We start from the raw sequence: 27,173 nt of genomic DNA, 5'->3' as shown, positions 1-27,173 counted from the left end.
GAGCTTTTTTATGTTTAAGGCGATCGCGGCCTTGAGCCCAATGATACATGCCTCATACTCTGCAGCATTGTTGGTTGCTTCAAAATCCAGTCGTACTGATATGGGGATGTGTTCTTTGTCAGGAGATATTAGGATGACTCCTGCACCACACCCGTTTTGATTTGAAGCACCATCGAAGTAAAGCTCCCACGAATCGGTATTGGTCGTGCACAAATGCTCATCCGGGAATTCATAGTTAACTTCCCCACTCTCGCCTGGAAAGTCTGTTAGAAAGTCTGATACAACCGCTCCCTTGATCGACTTTTGAGGGATGAACTTAAGGTCGAATTCGGCGAGCATGACCATCCATCTTGAAATCCTTCCATTGAGGGCTGGCTTGTCAAAGAGGAATTTGAGTGGATCCATCTTTGATACCACATACACTGTGTGAGTAAGCATATAGTGGCGAAGCTTCTTTGTGGCCCATACGAGTGCGAGACAAAGCTTTTCAAGTGTAGTATACCGTGTCTCGTACTCGAGTAGCTTTTTACTCAAGTAGTAGATGGCTTTTTCTTTCCCTTCAACCTCTTGTGCTAACATAGCTCCAACAAGCAACGGGTGACGCGAAAGCCTATAGCGTTAACTCAGTCGTTGCTTGTTCAGCTTCAAGAATAGAATGGAAATCCCCTCCAACAAGAAGAGGAGTGTTGCTCTGTCTAGCAGCACTAGAAATCAAATTCCATAGCTCCTTCCAAAAGCATAGCTTTAGCTATTACATTCCTATTGATTTTTAGTTCTTGCCGTCAATTACTGATTCTTTAGCGATGTAAAGTCATCAGGCAGTAGACCGGCAAGGGAACGGCTGTCTCGTTATTCGTCCTTGAATCAGTGACTGAGAGTAAGGGCTAGTGATCTACACTCTTTGTCTTGAATCACAGAGGAAGGACAAGAGCTCGGACAACAACTACCAAAACTGGAAATGCAAGAACTGCTTACTAGCTATCTGACAGTAGTGAAGATATGCGAAAGAGAGAGAATGCGCTACATCGCATATTGCTGTAGTGGATGAAACAGCTGTAGTGAAAGGCCGGTTGAGTTAAACAGTAAATTGTTGGCTGAGGGTCTTCTTGGCTCTGATGACCATTCTAGTTATCCAGAAATTCAGGTTCTAAACAACATTGTCTTCAAGTCTATCTCTGAAGACAAGACCAAAAGGTAATTTTTGGTCATATTTATAGTCGTATTTTATATAAAGGTGAGTCATACGTGGAGGAACTAGTGCCTAGAGTCGGTATTCGCTTCTACACGGAGGCGGGTAAAAAGATAGAAATTCTATCCGTATCCCCTGATGACAGAACTAAACAACTGGAGGAGGCCCTTCATAATCAAGTAGAGGTCGGTTCTTTGCCAACGATTACAGCTCAAAAGATACGAAATCGTAATAAAACATATAAAAGCTGTATAACTCCTGTTAAATGCAATTCTAAGGAGTTAAACCCGTTCCTGGTTGCCGACACTGAGACTCTGTTTCTTGAGAATGTTCATAAACCGTATGCTGCCGGTGTTATGATGGTTCATCCTGGTGATAACATCAAAAACAATAGTCGAATCGATTCATACTTCAGCGAAGACTATTCTTCATTTGTATTTGAAAGCTTTGAAGCAAGGAGCTCTAAGTTACTTAGCGACTTTATACATAGGATAATTTCGATTATTAAACAAAACCCAGCAATACAAACCGTGTACTGCCACAACTTCTCACGATTCGATGGGATTTTTATCCTGAAGCATCTTGCAATACATGCCCCGAATTACCGGCTAAAACCTCTTATGAGAAATAATATTATTTATGAATTAGGCGTATACGCGGGTAATAAAAGAATCTTTAGCTTTCGAGACTCTCTGCATCTGCTTCCTGGAAAGCTAGGTAGCCTTGCTGAGAGTCTATGCCCTGGTCTTGGTAGAAAGGGTTCTTTTGCTCATGAAAATGTGACAGTCAAAAATGTGGGTGAGATGAAAGATAGCGTGTTAAAGTATATGGAGCAAGACATACGTCTTCTTGGGGGTGTAATGCAAAATGCCCAAAGGTTGTATTGGACACCCTACAAGGTGGACATTGTGAGCGTGCTAACTTGTTCCGCTATGGCTCTCAAAATCTTTCGCAAGGTGTTTTACGATGATCAAAAATTCCCCATACACATACCTAATCGGAATGAAGATACCTTCATTCGTCGTGGATACTATGGAGGTCATACAGATGCTTACAAGCAATTTGGTAGAAACCTATTCCACTATGATGTGAACTCACTCTATCCGTTCATTATGAAAGAATATACTATGCCTGGAGGTAAGCCAGTCTGGGATGGTAATCTGGTTTATAAGGAAATAGATAGCCTATTTGGATTTATAGAGGCATTTGTGTCATGCCCTTTTTCAGTCAAAAAACCATTTCTCCCCGTTCGGGGAAAAGATGGTACACTTCTCTTCCCCACAGGTGATTTTGTTGGTGTATACTATAGCGAGGAGTTAAAGTATGCTAAATCTCTAGGCTACACTGTGATTCCACTCAGTGGGTACCTCTTCGAGAAGAAGGAAAGCCCTTTCAAAGAATATGTTAATTATCACTTCGAGAGTCGATTACAGGCAAGGAAAGATGGAACTGAAGCTTTGTCATTTGTTTATAAAATCCTTATGAATTCACTCTATGGAAGATTTGGTATTAACCCAAATAGCACTAAAACGGAGTTATGCGATAGCGAGCGCTATCGCTTTTTGATGAAACAAGATTCCTTCATTGGCTGTCGTCCGATTAAAGAAAACCAATACATGGTATCCTATCATACTGTTACGGCTGATGATAGCTTTCATTGGGCTCAGCCAAAGAACTCCGCAGTTCAACTTTCCGCCGCAATCACTGCATGCGCTAGGATCTACATGCACCCATTTATATCAAGGGATGACTGCTACTACACAGACACAGACTCTATCGTTCTTGCCAATCCTCTTCCAGATAACATAATATCTTCCAAAGTCTTAGGGTTGTTTAGTTTAAATTAGAAGATAAAATCAAAGAAGGATTCTTTTTGGCGCCAAAAGCATATGGCTATATTTCAGAAGAAGACACAGATGTAATTAAGTTCAAAGGAGCTGCTAAACACCTGGTCGATCTTCCATGGTTCAGAGAACAGCTCGCGAACCCTTCTCGTAGGATGCAAGTCAAAATAAAAAACCAATTCACGGTTGATTGGGACAACCTGACTGTCGGTGTTAAAGAATATGATTACAGTTTGGGGATTAAACTGAACAGTAAGAGGATTACTCAACCTGATGGAGAGACTTTACCCATTGAAGTAAATGATATGTGTTGGGTAGATCACAACATTGGAAAAGCGGTAGCCAAATCACTAATGAAAAAGCTAATGAAACTGCAGACAACAAATAAAATTCTTAATGAGAAGTTGTCTCAGAAGGAAAGAGAGAGAGAAAAGAGTTAATATTTGGGTATTAATATAGAGACTACTCTTACAGAAGAAAGAACTCAATTAGATAAAGAAGAAAGCGATGTAACTAAGACAGATTCTAAGAAACCAGATACGTAGCTTAAGAGTACACTTGGTTAACCCACGCTAGTTTAATAAAACCATACTGTCTGGCCGGAAGGAGCTTAGCCTGTCCGGAGATAGTGTAGTTAGAAGCATAAGCTATTAGACTAAGCAGTAAAGCTAGTAAGACCAGCTGTTAAATAAGCCATATCTGTCTTAAACCCGTTGCTAAAGCTAGTAAGCATACTCCAGCTACTAAACTGCTTCTTTCTTTCCTGTTGCTTCCTTCGGTAAGGGATGTCCGGGTGGATATTCCGGCTAACAGATCAAGAACTGAAACTTTCAAACTCCTTCTTCCCAAAGGGTAGATTAGTAATATTAATGTGGGAAGAGGAGAATCTCACTTGAAGAGTACGAGTCCCCGGATACTAAGCTTTATAGTCTGAAGTTGTCTGATGCAAATTACAAATCTGGTTTCGTGGCTTTGACTTAAGGGGATAGACCTAAAGGCTTCGCTTCCTCCCTACAGAAGGAACTCAAGAAGCAACAACTCTACGAGCCTAGGGTTGGTGGTTGGGTAGGGATAAATTCCAAAGAAAGTCGCTTGATCCGGCTAACCTTTACGTTATTTATATTGTTGTTTCGGAAACTTACCGCCTTTATAGTACCATCCTGAATAGCATCAGGAACGAATGATCCGTCAGGTTCGAACTGACCCAGGTGAGAATCGGACCTACTTTACGCCAACAAGGGATCACTTTGGTTACGCAGTTCGGGTGACAACTCATCCCTACATCTGCGGGTCGGGAACCTGCTAATCCCTAAAAAAAAAAAGAAAGAAGAAAAGGAGCTATCGCCCGCCCCAGTCACTAAACCTAGCTCACCAAGCCTTAGGAGTGCCTGTGGATCTTGGCATCTAGGGCTTTAGAAGATTTTTCTTTAATAAGTGACATCAGCTTCTCAACCTTCAATGTAAAACAACGCACATATCAATAAAGAAGAAGCCTTCTTATCATAAGGATATTATGCCAACAAACCTTCTGTCGCTTCCCAATCCATGGACAAGGTAGCTGGACCTTGTTCTCATTGCAACAAGATGGGTCACGATAAGGAGGGGTGTTTCGAATTGATTGGACAAGAAGATTGGTTGCTTTTTACTCGTTAGGGTAAGGTAATTCCTTGTTAAAGTAAGAAAAAGTGCAAGGCAGTCTAAGAAAATCCTCAGGGTTATTAAGCTTTTCTTTATTTTGAATTTAAGTTTCGAAATACGAATGAAATCAAAAAGGCCATCATTAAAGCAAATAAGGCGATAGCTTCAGTTAGAGCAAAGCCCAAAATTGCATAACCAAATAATTGTTTGGCCAATGAAGGATTTCGTGCCACGGATAGGATCAACGAACTAAAAACATTACCAATACCTACAGCAGCCCCTGCTGAAGCAATTGTCGCAGCCCCCGCTCCTATTGATTTTGCACCTTCTAACATAAGAGAGTAGAATGATCTACTCCTTCTAAATGCTTTTTCATTCTTTTTTATTATGTTTTTTCTTTTTTTTATGTTATGGTTATGGATTCTTTTTTATTAGGTTTAGGTTAGAATTAAGATAACCTTGAGATTTCAAAGGTAGTTGACTTGCTTACTTTAACAAGTAAGGAAATGGAAGGATAACCGAACCAACCGGGCGTACTGCTTCTCAACCTTCTGTGACCCTTTCTTCTCTTATTACTGATTATATTAAGGCCAATCCGAGATAACTCGAACCGAACAGCTCAAAGGACTGGTACTACGGATAAGACTTGGGTTGGCAGAGACTCATCAAGCAGACTTCCTGGCTGCTCCGCTCCTAAGGCGAAAAAGGGTTGAGTTTCAAGGATATGAGTCAGGTAAGAGAGTTGCTTTTGCCTAAGCTGAGCTATAGCTTTTGTTGGAAACAAAGACAGACTGAGAAGAATCCCTATAGTCGTAGTCATCGGGGGAACTTCCTCTATAAAGGATCATGTTCTCCCTTCTCTGTCCCAAAGTCAAGTTGAAGTAGAGAATCTCAGTTCTGTTCTATTCTAGTGGAATCCTTTAGACTCTCAATTCCTTTCTTTCACCTAATCAAGGATAGAAAGTGGCACCACCCCATTTAATTGGTCTTGTTCCTGCACCAGTAAGTAGCCCCTCCTTCGCCTCTGGGGGAAGCGGTTGAAACCCTCGGGATGTCTTGAAAAAATGAAAAATGTCTATATGGCACCAAGAAAATGAGTTCATTCCTGCGTTTCCCCGCTTCGCTTCCTTGCTTTCACCTCTCTTTTCCCCTCTAACGGAACGGCTAGAATAGAAGGTCAAGCCCAGCTCTATAAATCCTTTGCTTTCCACTTCAAAAGGCCTTCCAAGGCTAGTCATTCATCTGATGACAATACGACTAGTCGCCGACCTTCTTTCCTTCTCATCGAGAGATGCAGCATTACCGCTGTTGTCTCTATGCCTTTTTGCCTATCTTACTCTTTCTCGAGGGACAGATACCGATTATCTTACAATGCTATCATTAACATCTGAAAAGACAGGTCTCGCGAAGCCGGTCACCGTACGCCTACGATCCTATCTGACTATTGAGGAGAGCTCTTTGCTTAACACATGCAAGTCGAACGTTAAGGGACTTTTAAAAAAGGGAAGAGTCAATCGGCATCCTGCTAATCAATCTAAGCCCTTCCGGTTCGAAAGCCAGACAATAAGATCGAGCTAGCAGCTTAAGAAGCAAATCTTTATACAGTTGGTAAAAGTGACAACAGATGCTGCAGCCGCTTCAGAACGCACTGATGCTAAATGACGGACAGAGCTTCTTCGCTACGGAGCACGTTGAAGTAGGTGTCTAGGCGGAGGTGTCGACAATTAGGTTCTCTTTCTTTCTATCGAAAGGAAAGGCGATGCCACAAAGAAACCTAAAATCAGGAGCCCCTCTGGATGAGATGCCCCTAAGGACCTGACTCAGGGCTCTCGCAAGGCGCAGAGGAAAACCAAACCAATTGGAAGAAGTGGTCTGGCACGACTTGAAGAATCACTTATAGAAAGGATTCAACTTCGTTCTCCTCAAATATGAATAAGGAAGGAAGCAACTAAAGACAAAGCTGGAGAATCCGGCTATAAGGTGCATCTTTTTCGGCTATGATCAGCAGAAGAAAGGGTGGGGGTGCATTGATCCGACTACAAGTCTCTTTATTTCCACATTTCGTTTTCGATGAGGCATCATCATATATTTTAAAAAACGAAAATGTAATACTGCCGGATTCCGGGATGCTAGACTAAAGTATGCGGGCACAAGCACCTGAGCAACAGGAGCCTTCTATTGCTGGACCTGAGTCTACACGAAGCCCTCAAAGTCCGTGGAAGAAAGGTGTCAGAGAAAGCCCAAGGCCCACGACCCAGAGAGTGCCTTCGTCAACAAAGAGTGATAAAAGCAGCTCTATCAATCAGAGAGCAACAAAGAGGTATCCCTATACGGCTGCTTGCTTATTGGCTATTGTCACAATTGAATCAGAATTACTGTATCGTATCAATGAAAATATCGTATTGTAGTCACAGACAACATAGTAGCTGTGACGTGCGAAAAAAATCCCATTTCTTTGTAAAAGCCAACAAACTTCCGTATTTCGATCCGACAATCCTTTTTCAACCTAAAGGTTTATTTAGGACGGTCAAAATGTAGTCGTTTCTGCAAGATCTTCTGTCTATGGCACGCTAGGAGTCTGCTGTCAATCTTGCTTTCTTGCCGGACTTTCCTTCTTTTTTTTTATATTAGGACTTCTTTATTCTACTGAATAGAGAGAGAAGTCTTGAGCGGTCAGACCAATTACGATAGATTCGCAAAACATTCAAGATGAGAGATGAGCTGCTAAAAGAAAGAAGGAAGGGCTACTAGAAGCCTAGAAGGAAAAGAAGTCTGGGCTGGCCAAACCAACCTTTCGATGCTCTCCCATCTCACGATTTTCAATGTGACGGTATTCCACCACTTCGTTAGACGCTCGACCAAAACCATTTTCTATCTGGAGATCACACGGCTATGAGACCGATCAAACGTAAGAATTTGTGCTCATCCTTGGCCCTGAGGGCTGGGCAGCGAATGGAACAAATGGGGATATGCCGCTATCCAGCCTATCTTGATGAACCAGAAGTGAGAAGGGCTGGGTGAATTCAGGAGTTCTGCGCCAGCAATTGGATCTATTGCACCCGGTAGGCCGTTAATCGCAAACAAAGAAGAAATGGGAGACCATCTGGATCTCGAACACGAAATAAGCTCTCTCGCGGTTCCTACTGCTTATGGGACTGTGATCAAATATGCTCGGAAAACAGGTAGATGAAATGGTAGTGTATATGGAAGCGAACGAAGGGAAGCTAAGACGGTTCGAAGGGATTCCGGACGAGAAGGTGATGGCTTTCGATCTGCGGGATTTGCTACCGTCAGATATTGCACTAGAAAGGGGGCAGAGGTGGCTGCTAGGGAGGCAGTAGTAGCGCATGCAGTTGACTTGGGACCCGTTTCAGCATCCTCATCTGCTTCCTAGCCGGAAAAGAAAGACTTTTGAAAGCTAGGAAGAAAAATAGAAGACCGTCCGAGAAGAAAAGAAAGAGCAAGAAGGATTGAAATCATGAACTCCTTTCCCTTTACTAAGAAAGCTTGACTGAACTAACGCTATATATACTATATATATTGCACCAGAAAGAGCTCTTTTTTCAAACCCTTATCATATGCGAGGAAACTCTAAAATGCTAAAGTACCAACTGATCGACATTGGCATGGGGAAGCAATCGTTATTACGCATGTGAAAAGACAATGAAAACCCATTGCTTTGACTTTGAGCTGCCACTGCTTTTCATCGCATCGGGGGATGTAATAGCAAAGTCCTGCCACCGTGCTTACTTTGGTGACAACTTCTTTTGGGTCTGGATCACCATCAACCCTTACGATGACACTCCTTTGACCGGGAACTTCTTTGTTTGCGGCTTTGTTCAAGGTAGCTTTTGCAAGTTCAGTCTCCTCTTGCATTCCTTTCGCAAATTTTGATGCTCCCCCCGTATATCCGCTGGCAATGGCATTTGGGGTTAAGGGCCGCCTTCTTATTAGTAGCTCTATAACATATTGCTTCTTCCAAAGCGCGCCCCGTTCGTTCTGAATTAAAGAATGAAAAAAATTGTATCTAAGGTCTAAAGGATACGCTACATAACAAATATATTGATTTTCTTCTCCAGCAACGGGCTCGATGTTGTAGCATCGTCCTTTGTAACGATCAAGACTGGTAAGTCCGTCGGTCCATACACTTGTCCATGTACCAGTAGAAGATTCGGCAGCTACTGCAGCCCCCGCTTCTTCAGGTGGAACTCCAGGTTGAGGAGTTACTCGGAATGCTGCCAATATATCAGTATCTAGGGTTTCATACTCAGGAGTATAATAAGTCAATCGGTAATCTTTAACACCAGCTTTAAATCCAACACTTGCTTTAGTCTCTGTTTGTGGTGACATAAGTCCCTCCCTACAAATTTTATTTTTAATTTTTTACAACAAAGCAACAAGGTCTACTCGACATAAATTCGGCCTTAAGAAAACCTTTTACAGGAATCTTTCATAAAATTCTCAATTAATATTATCAACTAATCAAAATGGTTCGTTAATAGACCATGTATTTGATTCGCCAAATACATCATTATTGTATACTCTTTCATATATATGGCGCAACCCAACCGTAACAGTTGTTCTTTAGGTTTCTAATTTATTAACCCCGTTTGTCCCCATTTGAATGGAACGAATTAAATAATTCGAAATTTACCCTTGACAGGGGTATATGTTGTATATGTATATCCTAGATGTGCAAATATGCGGAATTCCATCATGAAAAGGCTAGACATAAATCTATATACTAAATACGAACTAGGTCCCAGTTCGATAGAAATAATGAATCATAAAAAAAATAGAGTTTAGAGTTCGGGTTCGATTTCCGTAGATAATATAGAAAGGATTGTCTAGAATGATAGGCAAATAAAAGACTTTATCAGGATTTTTGATCATCCATTTGTTTGATATTTTGAAAATAGGTGGATTGAAATTGAATAGAAATAGAACAATTCAAATTCTAATAATTAAAAAAAGTAAACAATTGAATTTGATTCGTTTGGATGGTACCAACAAAATGGATTGCTAACTCCTATTTCTTATTTAATTAATCGATCAACTGAGGTACAACAGTTATTAGGAAATAATCGAGTTAGGGCTGTAGCTATGAGTGCTACAGATGGCCTAACGCGAGGAATGGAAGTTATTGACACAGGAGCTCCTTTAAGCGTTCCAGTCGGCGGCACAACATCTCCTATTCATAGATCTGCGCCCGCCTTTACACAGTTAGATACAAAATTGTCTATTTTTTAAACCGGAATTAAAGTGGTAGATCTTTTAGCTCCTTATCGCCGTGGAGGAAAAATCGGACTGTTTGGGGGAGCAGGAGTGGGTAAAACAGTACTCATTATGGAATTGATCAACAACATTGCAAAAGCTCATGGGGGCGTATCCGTATTTGGCGGAGTAGGTGAACGTACTCGTGAAGGAAATGATCTTTACATGGAAATGAAAGAATCCGGAGTTATCAATGAACAAAATATTGCAGAGTAAAAAGTGGCTTTAGTCTATGGTCAAATGAATGAACCGCCGGGGGCACGTATGAGAGTTGGGTTAACTGCCCGCGGAATATTTCCGAGATGTTAATGAGCAAGACGTACTTCTATTTATCGACAATATCTTCCGTTTCGTCCAAGCAGGGTCTGAAGTATCTGCCTTATTGGGTAGAATGCCTTCCGCTGTGGGCTATCAACCTACTCTTAGTACCGAAATGGGCTCGTTACAGGAAAGAATTACTTCTACAAAAGAAGGGTCCATAACTTCGATTCAAGCAGTTTATGTACCTGCAGACGATTTGACCGACCCCGCTCCTGCCACGACATTTGCACATTTAGATGCTACTACCGTACTATCAAGAGGATTGGCGGCCAAAGGGATCTATCCAGCGGTGGATCCGTTAGATTCAACGTCAACTATGCTCCAACCTAGGATCGTTGGCGAGGAACATTATGAAACTGCGCAAAGAGTTAAGCAAACCTTACAACGTTACAAAGAACTTCAAGATATTATCGCTATCCTTGGATTGGACGAATTATCTGAAGAAGATCGTTTAACTGTAGCAAGAGCACGAAAAATTGAGCGTTTCTTATCACAACCCTTTTTCGTAGCAGAAGTATTTACAGGCTCTCCAGGAAAATATGTTGGCCTAGCAGAAACAATTAGAGGATTTCAATTAATTCTTTCCGGAGAATTAGATGGTCTTCCCGAACAAGCCTTTTATTTGGTAGGTAACATCGATGAAGCTACCGCGAAAGCTATAAACTTAGAAATGGAGAGCAAATTAAAGAAATGACCTTAAATCTTTGTGTACTGACTCCTAATCGAAGTGTTTGAAATTCACAAGTAAAAGCAATCATTTTATCTACTAATAGTGGCCAAATCGGCGTATTAAAAGACCATGCCGCTACTGCGACAGCCGTAGATATAGGTGTTTTAAGAATGTTAGGCCTTGACGACCAATGGTCAACAATGGCTCTGATGGGCGGTTTTGCTAGAATAAGCAATAATCAGATTACTATTTTAGTAAATGATGCTGAGAAGGGTAGTGACATTGATCCACAAGAAGCTCAGGAAACTCTTGAAATAGCAGAAGCTAACTTGAAGAAGGCGGAAGGAAAGAGACAATTAATTGAAGCAAATCTAGCTCTCAGACGAGCTAGGACACGAGTAGAGGCTCGCAATACAATTTCGTAAGCTGTTGGTGCGTCCGAATAATCAAAAGAAGTTCCCTTGTCGGTAGAATCTATATATAGAATGCAACGAAAAAAAAAAAATAAGATTGAAACAGTTATGAATTCCATTGAGTTTCCACTACTTGATCGAATAGCCCAAAATTCAGTTATTTCAACTACATCAAATGATCTTTCAAATTGGTCAAGGCTCTCGAGTTTATGGCCGCTTCTCTACGGTACCAGTTGTTGCTTCATTGAATTTGCTTCATTAATAGGCTCACGATTCGACTTTGATCGTTATGGACTGGTACCCAGATCGAGCCCTAGACAAGCGGACCTAATTTTAACAGCAGGTACCGTAACAATGAAAATGGCACCTTCTTTAGTGAGATTATATGAGCAAATGCCTGAACCAAAATATGTTATTGCTATGGGAGCATGTACAATTACAGGAGGGATGTTCAGTACCGATTCTTATAGTACTGTTCGAGGGGTCGATAAACTAATTCCTGTGGATGTCTATTTGCCGGGCTGCCCCCCTAAACCAGAAGCAGTTATAGATGCTATAACAAAGCTTCGTAAAAAAATATCTCGGGAAATCTATGAAGATAGAATTAAGTCTCAACAGAAGAATCGATGTTTTACTATCAATCACAAGTTTCGTGTTGAGCGTAGCATTCATACCGGAAATTATGATCAAGAATTGCTTTATAAATATAAAATTCGATCTACTTCCGAGATTCCTCATGAAACATTTTTCAAGTACAAAAGCTCATCATCTTCCCATGAATTAGTGAATTAAACAGGATTCTTTTTTTTTGTTTTTGGAATTGTAAGCAGCAAGTCAATTTTGATAAATCTCATCGTATCGTTAAAGTCAATGTAAAATATTTATACAAAAAAGGAAGGAGATATAAACAAGATGCAGGGTCGTTTGTCTGCTTGGCTAGTCAAACACGGGCTAGTTCATAGATCTTTGGGCTTCGATTACCAAGGAATAGAGACTTTACAAATAAAGCCCGAAGATTGGCATTCCATTGCTGTTATTTTATATGTATATGGTTACAATTATTTACGTTCTCAATGTGCTTATGATGTAGCACCAGGCGGGCTGTTAGCTAGTGTGTATCATCTTACGAGAATAGAATACGGTGTGGATCAACCAGAAGAAGTATGCATAAAAGTATTTGCTTCAAGGAGGAATCCTAGAATTCCGTCCGTTTTCTGGGTTTGGAAAAGCGCGGATTTTCAAGAACGGGAATCTTATGATATGTTGGGAATCTCCTATGATAATCATCCACGCTTGAAACGTATTTTAATGCCTGAAAGTTGGATAGGATGGCCCCTACGTAAGGATTATATTGTCCCCAATTTTTATGAAATACAAGATGCTTATTGAATGGTAAGGAATTTATTTTCACTTCTACGACATAAAGACTTTTTATATTATATATGTTCTGCTCTAGATTAAATAGAGTAACTGATGTCCCGCAGGTATTCTATATATGGAATATGGATAGATAAAAAAATAAAAGACAAGTCACGAATTCATTGAGATTTGAAAAAGTTTTCTTTTGGATGAGCTAAGAACCGATAGAATGAACTAAAAAGTTATGTATTATGAACTTTGTACCGCGTATCCATCAATTACTTACTTAGAGGGGTCAGAAAGTCCTATACCTATAAATTCTTATATTATTAGGAAATCAAGAAATATATACCAAAGGGAATCTGATTCTATTTGGAATTTATCTAAGATAATTCTTATTTATCTTCATCCTTTAACTCTTCGAGACTCTATTTTTATTTGAGTGTTTCAACTTTTTTTTAATATTTGGAATATGTATATCAATCCGTATTGGTTAATTTGTAGAATATTATATATATATCCCAATAGGTACGAAACTACGCTATTCAAAGCATCGAGAAGGAATCGCAGTGTGACAAATCCTATGTCTTACTTCTTGAAAAGCGGTTTCTGATGTAACTGCCTATCATGCCAAGCTTTACGCTCTTGCTCTTGCACAGGCGGTTGCCATCTTCCTCGGGGTGGATCAATTTGTGTAAACGATCGCTTTCTATGTCTCCCAATCGATGCGGTACTGCCAATCGTAGACTGGTGACCGGGGAATGAGAGCTTCAGCTCCATACACCATGATGAATGGAGTGTTTCCAGTCGTTATTTTTTAGGTTGTTTGTGTATATGCCCAACTGTAGGTCACCTATGTGACCATTGGTTTCACAGCACTGAGTAAGCATACTAATGAAGACCCATTTTGCATGTCCATGAGCTCTAGGTAATTGAATACGGGCTCGACTCCCTTTACCGGTATTACCCATCCTCACTTTCTACGTTTAGCGTACCAGCTTTCGTGTGAGAAATCGTATACCCTAGAGGCCCTTTACTTGAGAAGCTAGCAAGTCAGTGGCTTGATCCCCATGCTCTTGATCTGAGGTGCTTGAGAAGTCTCACTGGCTTCAAAGCGGACGCTGGGGTAACGGTCCCAGAAGCTTGAGTGCCACCAACAAGCAAGAGATTGTGAAGAAGGAGCCAATGGAGTCCACGTAATTGGCACACATAAAACAGGCCGAATCTTTTCAACTTATGAAGCGACTACGACTTGCTGACTTTCATGGTTTACAGAGGAAAGCATCGCCAAAGCCTCTACTATTTTACGTATTGGTAAGCAAGGGGTCTCACTCTTTCCTTTGCTTTCGTGGTATTATGTATATATAAGAGGCTCTCCCCTTCGGGAACGAGTAGCCCCCACAGAACTAACTCAGAGATAGCAGTCTCGGCTTGAACCCCGAACTACAACCAGTTTGCTTTCCCGGGGGCAGATAGCCATTAACGAAGTCTGGAGCTGCTCATCGACTCTCTGTATAACCTATTACTAATTCCCTTTCCTAAGTCTCTTCTTATTGGGCTGGGCTTTCAGTGGAGATAAGAAGATCCGGCCTTTACTAAGTCCTTTTCAGCCATGAGTCTTGAAGAGGTGAAAACTATCACCAGGTATGCGGACTTTCCTGGAAGGTCTTGGGCACCCCTAAAGCAGTCTCTACATCCCAATGCCCTTACTCAAGGAACAAAGCACACCACCGAAGGCTGGCGAAGAGTAGCAAGAGCGGACTCTATTCCGAGAACTACTACTTCGGTCTTTCCTATATATATTACTTTATTACGTCCATCCCTGGTTGGGTAACAAGAGCTAAGCCTACTTCCCTAGCAACTTTCCTTCCTTATTCTTACTACTGTCTTGCTCGGACTGTTGACAAAGTAGAGTATTTTGAATATGAAAATGCGGAATTCTGTTCTTTGCTGAAGCCCCGGTAAGAGAACTTCGACTACTAAGGCTCTAGAACTAGTTTGTTGGCCGGTGTACACCGTTTTTTAATGCTTTTCAAGCTCGGACTGCGTACACTTTCCGTCCTCCTCTATTCCTTCGTCATGCGTCATGGCGAGCTGTCTTTTCTATCATCTCGGAGCAGGTATAATAGTATAAGAATAAGACAATAAGAAGGAAGATCTTTTTCAAGCCTGAATGCTATCTTACTAAAGAGTTTCCCTCTCTTTGCTACCCTCTCGTCACTCGCTCCCTTGTCGACCAAGAAAGGCATGGGAGTCTTTGTGTGGCTCAGGTTAGATTATGCCATGATTATCTCCTAATGGGTCTCATCTTTCTACTAAGCGGACTATTAGTTTCAATAAAAGATTGAAACTAGTCGTTCATCAAAGCTTCCGGGTGAAAGCCAGGTGTAAGTCCTTATATTCGGGGCTTACCTAGGATACAGACAGACCCGCTATTTGCTATGGTGAGCGCAGCGTAGGTTGACAACCTTGTCGCGGATGACAACTGATGATAAGACTTTATGGCTGTCAGCCGCAACTAAATAGAGATAGGGGAGGCTTATTATCTGTGTGACATCGATTCGGTGGTTAGAGAGGTTAGTTCGGGGCCCTGATAATCATCACCTGGCGTCTGACACCAGAGCGATCACGGCATTGACTCGGGTTTAGCCTAGACAACGGTTCGCGGATTTTATTGTCCTTGGTGACGTTTGGCATCGGGACCGTAAGGTCGTTGTTGAATATAGGAAGATCTTAGGCAATCAGGGGGTTTACTCCAATCGGAAGACTTGCTTTTCCATAGGGATTGAATGCCGGGTTCATCACTTCACGGGAGAGAACACGAGGGTGAATGTAATTCAGCTCGACTGAAAGGAGAGGGATTTTCCGACAACAAAAAAGCTTTTCTCCCCAACCCCAGCCAAAGGGCAAAAAGACGGGGTTGAATGCGACTCTACCAATACCAATCTCCTCTGGAGCAAGGAAAAGCAACTCGGTAACGATTAACATATTTTTTTTTAGAGAGGGGAGCCCTTACTTAAGAACAGAGAGTGGCCGAGCAAAAAAGCAAGGGATAAAGGAGAAGTACCCGGCCCGGGTCTATGCCGAAAGAGAAAAGAGTGCTGCATGTATAAGTCCAAAAGAGCTATGATGACTCTCGAAATGGAATTGGAAGAGCAGGGCTGGCACATTACCAGGATATTAAATTTGTGATAACGATGGCGGATAAACCAGATAAGAATCTTACTTGTCCCCAACGCTAAAGTACCGGGCATTTTCGGGGACTAGCCCGCTTCCACTCTTTTCTTTTCGATTATTTGGCCTGATCGAAACAACCTAGGAAAGGTTGGCAGCCTACATAACCAACCTCTCATACCAAGAAAGCCAGGTATCAGATCCCTGTCGAGCCCCCCCTTTTTTTCCCAGTTCCTGTACGTGGAATGATTTCCAGTGAGCCAAGTAGTCTGGGGGAAAGATAAGCCCTACCCACTACCCTTTCCGAATACAACCCCTATGGAAGCGGGGTCATTCAGTAGATGAATTTAAGACCATCTCCTTTATGGTTTCTTTAAAGGAATTCGCAGGTATGGCACTTTTTTCAAGCATAAAGCGAGACTTTACGACCCTTTACAATACATATCATACTCATGATAGAAGACCCTCTCTTTAGTAGAAAATCCATGTGTTGAAAGGGTAAAGAAAAGGAGTTTTTCCCTAATAGAAATTATATCTATCTCTTACTGCTTCTTCCATTCGTTGATAAAATCCTCAGGCTACTCAGCTTTATTAGTCTTCCACTGATTAAGGATTTGTTATTGACGCCTTTCTTACTAAGGTAAATCTCTATTTATATACTCCTTTTGTTTACAACGTTATCAAAGACTTGGGAAGTCCTGAGACCTGCATCAAGCTAGAAAACTTATGCTATCTTCCAAAAAAGAAAACTCTTTTAGAACCTTACCTTGGGAGATTTACATGTATTCCTTAACTTAGATTACTGAGTTAACACCTTAGCTACTTCAAGTATAGGTAGAAGTGCTACTCCCCCTGAAAGATTCTTAATCTTAGAAGAATGCCTCCGATACCGGATCTGCTAAACTAAAGAAAGTAACATCTTAATCTAATAAGGAGGGAATGCCAGCTGCTAGAGATGGAGAAGGGGCTTTGAGGGATTCCTTCTTCACTACTCTTCTGTTCTCTTTCTAGCTGCGGTTGGTGATATAATAGCCACTGCTTTTCTTTTAAGAAGTGCTCCTATGGGCAAAAGATTAGGAGCGGCTACTCACACGGTAAGAGCGCCTTTTGGAATCACTTCCTATTCTAATGATATCTCTGGCATTAAGTCAGCGAAGTTACTCTCTTTCAGGCTAGGCAAAGTCTGTCTTTCCTTTCCTTCTTAAGGAGTTGCTAGCTTAGTTCGTGAGTCTAGTTCTGTTGAGTAACAGCAGGTCAGAAAAGACAATCGAAAGAGACTTGTTTGAGAAGGGGGTGTGTTCTTCTTTTATTCTTTTACTGTTTTAGCGCGTGCTTCGCTAACTGCATTTTACTGGCTGTAAAAAGCCCTATACTTCACTATCAGCTCTTGGCTGCGCTGTGCTTGGATGCACAAGTAAGTCTTCTACACGCCGGCGGTGAGATGAAAACCGCCCCCATTCAGAGGTTCCCGTGCTACCACAATGGTATCGAAGAAGTGACCGGAACACCTGTCCCTGACCAGCTCGTGAGTAGCATCCCGCTGCTGGTCGGCACAGCGTAGCGTCAAAAGCAGGTCTTTTTTATTGGCCCGCTGACCTGACCCTTTCTAGGCCTTCTTCCTACGGAACTGGATTGTCGATATCCACCGAAGAAAAAAGATCTTTTTTCTACAACACTGTCTATGTTTGAGACGCCCTATCGTTGTGTTTTCTGCTGATCTTATTCAGACTCCAAGCGATTCCCTATTCCTTCCATTTGTCGATTTTATTCTTCACAATATATTCATTTTTTTTTAAGAATACGAATTGCGGGCAAAAACTTAATGAAATAGGTCCAAGATCCCCTTGAAATAGTAAGAATCTGGCCCCCTTTTTTAAGGATATTTTTTTTTTAACCTCAAGTACCATTTCAAATTCTTGGGCGTCATTCAGCGTAGACCCCCCTTAACTAATAGATGCTAGTTGAGGGGATTGATTGATCACGAACTAATTCTGGTTGGAGCATTAAGTCAATACAAAGGCATTCTTTCGCTTTCTCCGGCCCTTATATAGTCTTAAACCCTGCCCTACGCAGATCAGAAATATACTAAAAAAAGCTTTCTTTTCCTGGTTGACCTATGTAAGACCCACTCCCTTAGTGCAGAGAGAGACTCTCGCGGAGAGAGGATGCAGAAGGACAATGACACTAGCTAACTAACTGAAGAGTAGTGAAGAAGTAATCCCTCAAAGCGAGAGCACTGACCTCGCACACTGGGTCTAGCGAATGGAACTGGAAAGCCAGCAAAAAGCCTTCTGTCGGTCGCTCAAACCGACTGACGATACGGAGGAGCGTACCGTATTCATTGACGAGAATAGTTTAAGCACAATAGGGTAGAGCGAGAATCGAACTCACTTGTGTGTACCATTTTGGGATAAAGACCGATGCTGTTCCTACCTTTTAGCGTCTCGCATGATCAATCGATTTCAATTTTGATTCAAAAGACTTGAGTGGCATGAAGCTACTAAACGAAAGCTAACTAACGTATCTAATCTAGTTAAGCTATTTCATAACCTTTCATCAGCGATTTCGAACATCTTGTAAATAAGTCTCTTTGGCTTAAAAATAACCAAGGGGGGAGTCGTTCTTGAGGTGGATAATCTAGAGTAAGGGATGAAGAGTTGCTTACTTGGTAGAGTCTGGGTGGTTGACTAGACTGATTCTAAAGAGGAAGGGGTTTACCAAAGAAAAGATAGAGAGAGATCCCAAACGCTTGGCAGTTTCACTTGTTTCAGCTATTCACAAGGATTGCTCAATTAGAGGTAGGCGTGGTAGCATGGTTGTGAAAAAAGGTATGCCTTGTAGAAGTCAGGAAGGTGATAGCGTAAGATAGCGGACTGGCTGACTCTAAACCCGGCTTAGCCGATTGAATCAAATCTTTTTGAAGTCCGATAGAAAAGAACTTCACGAAAGGCTGGCTTCCCTTGCTGAAGGAAGGGCTGTCCGAAGTAAAGGAGTTGAAGCCAAGGAAGCTAGGGTAGGTTCGTATTGACAAAGAGCTGGACTTCTTAACTTTCAATGGTGTTCTGTAGCTGTCTTCTCTCTCTATGGGTAAGTCGCTATTCTTTTATTCGCCGCTGGAAGAGATTCCAACTATGCTTCCCTCTAACGATAGAAGTGGAATCCGAGCTCCTAGACAAAAGCAAAGCTTGAATACAGAAAGATAAGATCAAGACTGAATGCTTTCTATTATAGAAGTTGCGCCTAATGCTTAACTAACTATTAGCTACTATATTAGATAAAGAGTGAATCTGTACATTACTATATGCTAGTAAGCACTTTATTAGGGTTAGGGTATGAAGGGGAAGCACATAACTAATAGGGTTCAGGCTTATACGATGAATCTTATCCCCCGAAGCCCCTATCGCCTGCCTGGAACTCCTTACTTCACTCTTTCACTAGAGGTAGTTTACTTACTCACTCGTTAGAGTGAGGAGGGGAAGGAGACACATTTTCACCATTAACACTACTTACAGGATGAGAAGTAATGATACTAGGAGATCGACTAGTACTAGGAGAAGAGTTGTTATCACCTGAATGACGAGCAGACAGCCACGAAGAGAACAAATTCCGAGCAGTCGTATGTTGTCTCAAAGCCACAATTGAAGCCTCTTCCGATAAGATCTCAAAGGAGGAGCTTCTCTCTCTCTCTCTAGAACCCATTTCCAGAAAACATATTCCACATGACTTTCATGGATATAATTTTGGTTCTGCAAATCTTTGTTCTATGTTGCTGTAATAAATTGAATTGGTGCTTTTGATCTGGTTGTCAGCGGGGTTTTTCCTTTTTGTTCTATTGGTTCTAGGTGTTCTGGACATTATTATAAATTTACCAATGAAGCGTAGGTGGATATTTATGGATGTGATGAGAAGTGTCGTGAAGCTAGTTGTTAGTCTTGCATGGGCCATAGCTCTTCCGCTCTTTTATGTGCAATCCTTCAATGTGGCACCTCAGCAAATTGAGATGTTCTGTCATTTCTAGGGCAATTGAAAGGTGTTCCTGCTCTGTATATCATGGCGGTGGTATTCTATTGCCTTCCAAACATGCTATCTGCAGCACTCTTCCTTTTCCCACTGCTTCGACGTTTTATTGAAAACTCTGATTGGCACATCATAAGGCTCCTAATGTGGTGGTCGCAGGTACTTTAGTTACTTTACCTCTTAGAAATGCTGGAACTGGAACTGCCAATTCCTCCCTTTTTCTTTCTTTTTAAATGCTGAAATGAAGAACTATCTAACTGGGGAGAAGGTTGCTATGGGAAACTCGAAAAAAAGCTTCCTTACTTACCGCCCATGCCTGAGGAGTCACTTTTGTGCTTTGCTTGCCAGTGGGTTTTTTGTATCAGTTCTTTGCTTTCCTTCCCGTGAAGTTCCAAGCCTTCAGTCTGCCAGGCCAAGACCCACGATTAGCAGGATAAGCACCTTTTGGTTCTATACTTCCTTCACTAATGCAGTCTATTGCTCTCCTTGTCGATGACCCGCATAGCTTAGTAGCTAAACGCCAAGCTAAAGGAATAGCTTTGATTGAAAGATATCCCATTTCCCCCTTCGCATTCAATAGGTTCTTTTTTTTTTTTTTAATTGTACACCAACTAATTATGACTTCTCCCACTTACTTTAAAGTGAACAGTCACTGACGGAGGTCAACTCGCAAGAGGTAGGATTCCGATTCCTCGATTGATTAGTTCTCCATTCCAAAGCAAGAGCCGACGTTACAGTGTAGTACCCCACCCGGGATAACCCCCAAGAGGAGACTCTATTCTCGGTATTCAGCCAATCACTTAGACTGGCTTGAGCTAAGTGGTATGGTAAGGCCTTTTTGGCAGTGCCATATGTTGAATATTCTATTGATCCAATCCAGTTTAGGCAAGTCCCCACAGTTGATTCGTGCTAACTCCTAGCAGCGGTTATGTAGGATCTCTGAGACCAAGCCATAATTCAAATGGATAATCACTTGAACCACGGGCTTTAGTATACATAGTGAAGATACGGGCAAAATGCCTCGATGCGCTGCAGTCACTACTTTGACTCCTTTTATACAATTATGAACTTTACGTAACTTTATCAATTCCAACGCAATTTATCCTTTTGGAGTTGACGTAACAAACTACGCGAGCCTCCCAACGAAGCCAACAGAAATCCTATCCAAATAAAAAAAATAAAAGGTAGTTTCATTATGGTAGTATACCAGCCTCCTGTTCTTGAACTTCCAGTTCCAATCGAAGCATATAGATCCGTAAATGGATTTGTATGGATAGCCACTTCAGTCGTGCTCGTTGTTTCTCGAAAGTATCTTTTTTCTGGGAACATGCTTAACCAGAAATTTGGATGTTCGCGATTCTTCATCCACCGATGCAGAAAATGCTCCAGTTTTCCATTATCATATGAGGCCAAAAAGTTTATTGACAAGAGGTCGGCACGAAGTGATTCATTATGCTCAAAGATGAGCCGATCGTTCGTTAAGGACGGTTTATAGATCATCAAATTCCCACAAATGGAATGAAAAGTGGGTCCGTGTAAATGATCGAGACCCCGCAAACAACAATGTTCCTTCCCCATATGGAGTTCGGAGCCCAAGGGCAATCGTTGAGTGAACTGTATCTTCTTTGTGTTAGTTGACCTAAGCCGCACCATTACTGCTGGGGTGGGGCTCGGCCTTCGAACCGTACGTGAGACGAGTTTCTGCCTCATACAGCTCAGGCCGAAGACCGGAGGAAGTTTAGAAGAGATGAGGAGACCCAGCAGCTGCCGGCCTCCGCGGGGATAAGCTTGTGAAGAAGCAAGCTTCTCCCCCCAAAACCCGATTCTATAGCGCTAGCGCTTCGCGTTCTTTCTATCCCATTCCATTCCGGGATAGGCAGCTAATACTAATATAATAAGTTAAGTAGTCGGCTGATCAATCGGCTCGGACACTAGACCGTTCGTGCCCGCCCATTCTGTCTCGTCCTAAATGGAATGGCTCTTTTAGTTACGCTGCGCTCCGATCCGAGTCCCCACGTCCGCTTTTTCCGCCCGCAACCCAAGAAGTTGGCAAAGCCAACACAACATTAAGGCCATCCCCTTCATTCTATGCTGACCCCGGCCGGGGCTGGCTTTTTGGGAAGCCCGTTCCCACCGCGCTCACGGCCCGGCTGGCCTGCCAGCGGTAGTGGAAATTCTCCCGTTCCCTGGTCAAAGACTTAGTTGGATGCGGGATCTACTCCACGAGGAGCGGTACGGACGTAGATGATATCATCACGACCTCTCTTTTCGTACCGCTAGGGATGCTTAACGCCACTTCGCCAACTGGCGTTACCTGCGCGCTCGTGTCTCTCAGTGTGGTCAGCACTGGGTGTTTTCGAGCAGCGAAGCTTACACCCATTCGCATTAGTTCATCCAAAGTTCCTTACCCTTATGCACGAATTATTGAATAAGCCATCTTCCTATCAAGGTTAAGGATTCAACTGAGCACCTCAGCGGCGGGATTGAATACCCGGATCGAATCAGAGTTCACGCCGCCCGCCCTGAACAAATAGGAGGCGTGGGCCACAGGTCGCACATAAGCCGCCGGGTCGCACGACAGAAGAACACCCAACATAAAGATGTACACTCCCCCATGTGAAATATTCATCTTCATGCTAACTTTTTGGTAGTAGTCGTGACCAACAGCCATCAGCTGTCGGCTCGTTGGTAAGGTGGGAGCTTCAAGCCCGATTTCAGGTAGCACACCCCCCATGCAAGCACCACCCGACGAAGGGGGGACGGGGAAAGCTACAGGCCCAACCCCTTCGACCCTTTTTTCTAAATGGGGGCGCCCGGGGCACTTTCTCTTTTCATTTCGTCCTTGCTCATTCCCGTTAGGCCGAAGTGTTTGGCCTTTTCTTCTCCGCGCCCGCTCACGCTTCGCTGACCTATCGCGTGGTAAAGAGAAGAAAGTACGAAAGAATAGTAAACGGAGCACACCGCAAAAAGATTCTAAATAGGAGAAGTCCCCCTTGAATTCGAGAAGAAGAAAATGAAGAATGGGAACGAAACAAAATAAGGCGTTTCTAGCTCTAGTTTCGGATGAGCTTCTCCCAATTATGTCTGGTAATAAAATAGGGCAACTTGCTCTGACCAAGACTCCACTTTTTACTCCGTCTATAGAGCGTATGAATTTCCTGGAATGTAGATAAACCAAAAGAAGGAATGAAGAGATAAGAATAGGAATTAAAGTACCATTGGAAAAAGGGGCACCTGTGGGAACATCTCTACTGACGAACCATTTCAATAGTACGGGTGCTGCCGTGCCACAAGGCACAACCATGGAAGTAATGAAAAAGAAAAAGTTATGTAGTTGGATCATCTGCTCTATCCATTCGAGTTTCGCTTCTCTAGAGAAGATGAAAGACTAAAAAATAAAGTGTTCGCAGGGCATACCGAAAGGATACCAATTAAGCCGACCATTAATGACTAGTTTGAACACGAGGAGGGGGCTGATCAAATAAGGGATCAGACCGCTCTTAGAAAGAGAAAACAAAAGCAAACTCTACTAGTTCTCAGCTCCAACTACTTCAACATAAGGGGGCGAGGTTGCGCGCGAGCCAAGTGACGTAAGTGCACAAGAGTACTTCGCGCTACAACCATCTCTTTTTTATAGGTTCTACGGACCGATGCCTGCTGCTTCATCTGAGAGAAAAGAATCATAGATATGCCGGTCATTAGAAGGAAGAACCGCCATAAAAAGATTCCTCGTGTATCATCTGTAGCAAAACTATGAACGGGAGCTAGCAATCCGGACCGTATTGAAAAGGTTCCTAAGACACAGCATAGAAAAGTCACAATATTAAGAAGCAAAGTCCAAGAATGAAGAAGGGGTAAAATTACTGAATGAATACGAGCTGTGGCTAATACCCGAGGCATAAAAGAAGCATTTTCTACGGGATCCCGAAACCACCAGCCACCCCGACCTAATTCATGATGAGCCCACCAACTTCCTGGCAAGATGCCTACGGTTAAAAAACACCGACATGTCAAGATCCAAATTCGAATCGGTTCCTGGTCCTGGTCAGAGACCACTGTGTTCGCGCCGGCGGTCCAACAAAGAGGCAAAGTAGCGGTCTTTTTCTTTCCATTACGAAAGAAAGGCTTCGCCCGCTCCCTCCCCGTGTCCACTAGCGCTCTTGTCCAGAGCGAAGAGAAGGCGAAAAGGCGCCGCCGAAGCAGCATGAGCAGGCTTCTTTTGCTACGCAACAATAAAGCAGGATAGCATTTGGAGCCCACATCTTTGAATTTAAGGGTAAAGAGCTCGCTTGTTATACGGGATCCGACGCATCCAGCAGAGCAAAGCAGCGTTCCATTCTTTTCGGCGACATCCTTCCGCATTGGCGGCGAGTGGAGTGCCACAATCCCATTCATCATTTTGGATCTACATAAGCCAAAGCCCATAGCACTGGCGACATCTCCGGCATAAATGCAAGGGGGATGTATAGCTAATATAGGATCTTGTGGAACAGGATTTGATTCTGCAAGCGGTTCGGTACGAACGAAGAAATTTCGAACAAAAGGATCGGAACTCGCTGATAGGAAAGGAAAGAAAAAGAAAGCAATGCCAAGAGCTCCGTCAATCCGCTGTTCATCGATAGACGAAGCTCTCTCCTTATCATCTCGTGCCAGATGCAACAAAGGATGAGTCCTTTTTCCTTCTCGCGAACCACGAGAGCGCCTAGCGCCCAGAAGAGCAAAGCTCATTTTCCTTTCAGGGTAAAGCGGCGCGTAAAAAAGAGCTGGCCCGCCAAAAGTCCGATTCCTTCGCGAACAAAGTTCAGAATCAACAAGAGTTCGTAGAACAAAGAGAGTGTACAACTGGGGTTCGTGAAGAACTCTACTTTTTTGTTCGTAACGAGGAAGAGATAGAATGGAGTTCTTCACGAAGTTTAAGACAAAGGAAAAAAGAAGACTTTCTCTATGGCCTCCTCGTTTTGAGACATTATGGCTTTGGGATCGACCCCGGTAACAAAGAAGGAATCCATAAAAACTTGGGATCCGACACCATAATAAAATACTACCTTCATGATTAGACCATGTCCCTGAGATTTGATAAAAGAAAGGTGCATTAGCGGTTAATACGCTGTAATTGGATAAGTTATTAGGAATATGACAGAACAAAAGACCAAGGAAAGAAAGAAGAATACACCAAAATGCAGGTGCTGCACCAAACGCTGGTGGTTGTTTCTTGTTGTAAGTGAATGCAATGAAAAGACCCGGAAATAACGAATAATGAAACAATTCATATATTGACATTTCGTGCTCATTTTAAAATTTATGCTTTGTTATTCCCATCATCCGGCAACCACGGAATGATCCACAAGAAAGGTGGCAGGATTCGAACCTATGGCCGGCCCACCCCTGACCCGCTGGGTTGGGTGGCCGGGTTAGCACCCCTCGTCGCCTCTGTACTCAAAACAGATGCGCTTCGCTACCCAGCACGTAACCTTGTCTCCTCACTATAAGAGAGTAGCTGCCAAAACAAGATCTCTAAGGCTAAGGTCGCACCTCAGATCCGAAGTCAACGCTTGAGAACTAACTGCATACCTGAAGTTAGCTTGTGTGCGCATAGCCTTATCTTTGAAGACTTCCTTTAGGAGGCTATAAAGTGTTCTGAGGGCAGCTAAGCCTACTTCTCATGCCCCCACTCATTGATTAGCCGATACGAGAGATGGAGTTAAGCTACATCAGCTATAGAATCGAACAATGGACCGGAAAGCAATCAAGATCGGAAAGAAGACAACGTTTTTCCTTCTTCAGAACAAGCAAACTAGCTACTCCTATTCTTTTTTTAACTCTGGAACTTGTCAAACCACAGCCAACAAACTTAAGAATTGTTCAAAACTACAAGCAAAGAAAGACTATTCTCAAGAAAATGGAACTAAGAGCTAGATTGACATTTGACAGTAGCAATAATTGAAAGATAGGAACAATTGTTACTACTCCATATTATTCATGAACTCGTGGCTGTTACCAAGATAAGAAATGACCTCCTGGCGTAGATTATCATCAAATGGAAAAGCATCGGGTCCATGAACGGTTAGAAGGTCTCGAACTCGAAATGAACAAACTCGGCCATCTTTTCAAAATTCAACGAGGGCATCATATGGCCAGGCCTTCGTGAATATGTTCTTCTGCAGGGAAGCTGAGTGATCAGGGTCAAAGGGGCATACCAACCAAGGCATTGGAGCAGATAGTACTAAATCATCTTCTACTTCAGTAGTATTCCTATTATCTAGGCGAACAAAGACCACTTCAAAATCAGGATCCTTTGCCTTAATCTCATGATACCATGTTAATAGTTCATCATAAAGATCAAGATAATCAAGGTAAAGAAGTATATTCCTGCCTCGGAGTTCTGCCACAGCGATCCTATCATTACTTCGAAGAACATAATCTTGTGACCCATAAACCAACAATGCAATGACTCCAAGGTGAGTGCCCTCAGCTTGTTCAGTTCCCTCTGGACAAGGCACTCTCTAGTGAAGGGATATGCATAAATTCCGTAACTGCTTATGATGTCTCCCCCATACGGATCCACGTATTTACCACGGGGTCCCACGATGACCAGCCTACCGTCATCAGGGTAGCAGGAAATGAGTCGCCAGAGCCTGCGGCTTACAGAGTTGTTGAAGGGCAAACGCCACCAAGATATCTTCTGCAACAAACTATCTATATTCACCCGGTAAACCAGTGGGTCAAGGCAGTCCCCAAAGGGTAAGTACACCAGCACAATCTCAAACTCCGGCTGTCGAGTTCTGCATTGTTGATAGACCTTATGGAGAGTGGGAATGAAATTTCCTCCAGCGCACAAGTACAACCCGACAAGCTTTTCTTTGAGTTCCGAGATAGACACCTCCTCCCGGCCACCTGCTGGATTAATCTTATCAAGAACATCAAAGGGATTGCACCCCAAAAGTCCCTCAAGCTCGGACGTAGAGGGAGTTTTCCACATTGTCTTCTGCGAAAAGATCCTGCAGATTTTAGTAAAGGGAAAGGCCTCGGCTCCATAATTCAGCATTAGGATGTCTATGAAGCAAAACGCTTCTCCTGACATCCACAAGGAGAAATTGAAAACAACCACGACCAAGGTCAAGGTACTTGCATATAAAGTCACGACGCTTTGAGTCCTTGAATGGTACTGCAAGACACGAAGAGGGGAAGCCCGACAAGAAGTGGTTGAAAACCTCCTCATGATTGGCCAAATTATTCATCTTTGCAACCACTACCATCTCAAAAGCGTCTCTCAT

General features: G+C 42.7%; 7 protein-coding genes and 3 pseudogenes across 7 annotated transcripts in view; 4 read left to right on the top strand and 6 right to left on the bottom strand.

Moving 5' to 3' along the window:
- Positions 1-579, bottom strand: part of LOC130826626 (uncharacterized) — a 1,458-nt gene extending 879 nt beyond the window's left edge. The window contains exon 1 of the mRNA XM_057692198.1: positions 1-579. This exon is cut by the window's left edge and continues 879 nt beyond it. Coding sequence (XP_057548181.1) covers positions 1-579 — 579 coding nt within the window.
- A 76-nt stretch (positions 580-655) lies between these two features.
- On the top strand, positions 656-4,808 carry LOC130826625 (DNA polymerase-like; annotated as a pseudogene).
- Positions 4,809-6,316: 1,508 nt separating this feature from the next.
- Positions 6,317-9,538, bottom strand: LOC130827083 (uncharacterized). Its single transcript, XM_057692703.1, has one exon. The coding sequence runs from the start codon at positions 9,019-9,021 to the stop codon at positions 8,263-8,265; it is 759 nt and encodes a 252-aa protein (XP_057548686.1). The 5' UTR covers positions 9,022-9,538; the 3' UTR covers positions 6,317-8,262.
- A 110-nt stretch (positions 9,539-9,648) lies between these two features.
- LOC130827091 (ATP synthase subunit beta, chloroplastic-like) lies at positions 9,649-11,361 on the top strand (annotated as a pseudogene).
- Positions 11,362-11,413: 52 nt separating this feature from the next.
- LOC130827093 (NAD(P)H-quinone oxidoreductase subunit K, chloroplastic-like) lies at positions 11,414-20,631 on the top strand. The gene is made up of 2 exons (XM_057692709.1): positions 11,414-11,977; positions 12,440-20,631. Exons 1-2 carry the CDS (start codon positions 11,422-11,424, stop codon positions 12,736-12,738), a joined length of 855 nt encoding a protein of 284 aa, XP_057548692.1. The 5' UTR covers positions 11,414-11,421; the 3' UTR covers positions 12,739-20,631.
- A 175-nt stretch (positions 20,632-20,806) lies between these two features.
- Positions 20,807-23,377, bottom strand: LOC130827090 (cytochrome c biogenesis CcmF C-terminal-like mitochondrial protein; annotated as a pseudogene).
- Positions 23,378-23,445: 68 nt separating this feature from the next.
- On the bottom strand, positions 23,446-24,324 carry LOC130826624 (probable cytochrome c biosynthesis protein). The gene is made up of 2 exons (XM_057692197.1): positions 23,775-24,324; positions 23,446-23,693 (listed from the first exon to the last, which is right to left on the bottom strand). Exons 1-2 carry the CDS (start codon positions 24,322-24,324, stop codon positions 23,446-23,448), a joined length of 798 nt encoding a protein of 265 aa, XP_057548180.1.
- LOC130827089 (uncharacterized) lies at positions 24,216-24,703 on the top strand. Its single transcript, XM_057692708.1, has one exon. The coding sequence runs from the start codon at positions 24,350-24,352 to the stop codon at positions 24,566-24,568; it is 219 nt and encodes a 72-aa protein (XP_057548691.1). The 5' UTR covers positions 24,216-24,349; the 3' UTR covers positions 24,569-24,703.
- Positions 24,624-25,179, bottom strand: LOC130826622 (probable cytochrome c biosynthesis protein). Its single transcript, XM_057692196.1, has 2 exons — positions 24,765-25,179; positions 24,624-24,685 (listed from the first exon to the last, which is right to left on the bottom strand). The coding sequence occupies exons 1-2, from the start codon at positions 25,177-25,179 to the stop codon at positions 24,624-24,626; spliced, it is 477 nt and encodes a 158-aa protein (XP_057548179.1).
- An 827-nt stretch (positions 25,180-26,006) lies between these two features.
- On the bottom strand, positions 26,007-26,878 carry LOC130826621 (uncharacterized). Its single transcript, XM_057692195.1, has 2 exons — positions 26,492-26,878; positions 26,007-26,402 (listed from the first exon to the last, which is right to left on the bottom strand). The coding sequence occupies exons 1-2, from the start codon at positions 26,876-26,878 to the stop codon at positions 26,007-26,009; spliced, it is 783 nt and encodes a 260-aa protein (XP_057548178.1).
- Between the last annotated feature and the right edge of the window lie 295 nt (positions 26,879-27,173).

This window comes from Amaranthus tricolor, chromosome 11 (genome assembly GCF_026212465.1).
Source record: "Amaranthus tricolor cultivar Red isolate AtriRed21 chromosome 11, ASM2621246v1, whole genome shotgun sequence".
Taxonomy (NCBI): Eukaryota; Viridiplantae; Streptophyta; class Magnoliopsida; order Caryophyllales; family Amaranthaceae; genus Amaranthus; species Amaranthus tricolor.
The sequence above is the reverse complement of the archived record's forward strand: the minus strand, read 5'-3'. Positions and strand labels throughout refer to the sequence as shown.

Bases quoted from the DNA above. Each gene is read 5' to 3' on its own strand.
- LOC130827083 (XM_057692703.1), bottom strand. From the start codon at position 9,021: ATGTCACCACAAACAGAGACTAAAGCAAGTGTTGGATTTAAAGCTGGT.
- LOC130827093 (XM_057692709.1), top strand. From the start codon at position 11,422: ATGCAACGAAAAAAAAAAAATAAGATTGAAACAGTTATGAATTCCATT. The intron at 11,978-12,439 runs GTTTTACTATCA...CTTATGATGTAG, and splicing joins GTCTCAACAGAAGAATCGAT to CACCAGGCGGGCTGTTAGCT.
- LOC130826624 (XM_057692197.1), bottom strand. From the start codon at position 24,324: ATGGGCTTTGGCTTATGTAGATCCAAAATGATGAATGGGATTGTGGCA. The intron at 23,694-23,774 runs GTATTCATTCAG...GCTGTGTCTTAG, and splicing joins TCGGGTATTAGCCACAGCTC to GAACCTTTTCAATACGGTCC.
- LOC130827089 (XM_057692708.1), top strand. From the start codon at position 24,350: ATGCAAGGGGGATGTATAGCTAATATAGGATCTTGTGGAACAGGATTT.
- LOC130826622 (XM_057692196.1), bottom strand. From the start codon at position 25,179: ATGTCAATATATGAATTGTTTCATTATTCGTTATTTCCGGGTCTTTTC. The intron at 24,686-24,764 runs GTAGAGTTCTTC...TTGTTCGCGAAG, and splicing joins TCCTCGTTACGAACAAAAAA to GAATCGGACTTTTGGCGGGC.
- LOC130826621 (XM_057692195.1), bottom strand. From the start codon at position 26,878: ATGTGGAAAACTCCCTCTACGTCCGAGCTTGAGGGACTTTTGGGGTGC. The intron at 26,403-26,491 runs GTCATCGTGGGA...TCCCTTCACTAG, and splicing joins ACCCTGATGACGGTAGGCTG to AGAGTGCCTTGTCCAGAGGG.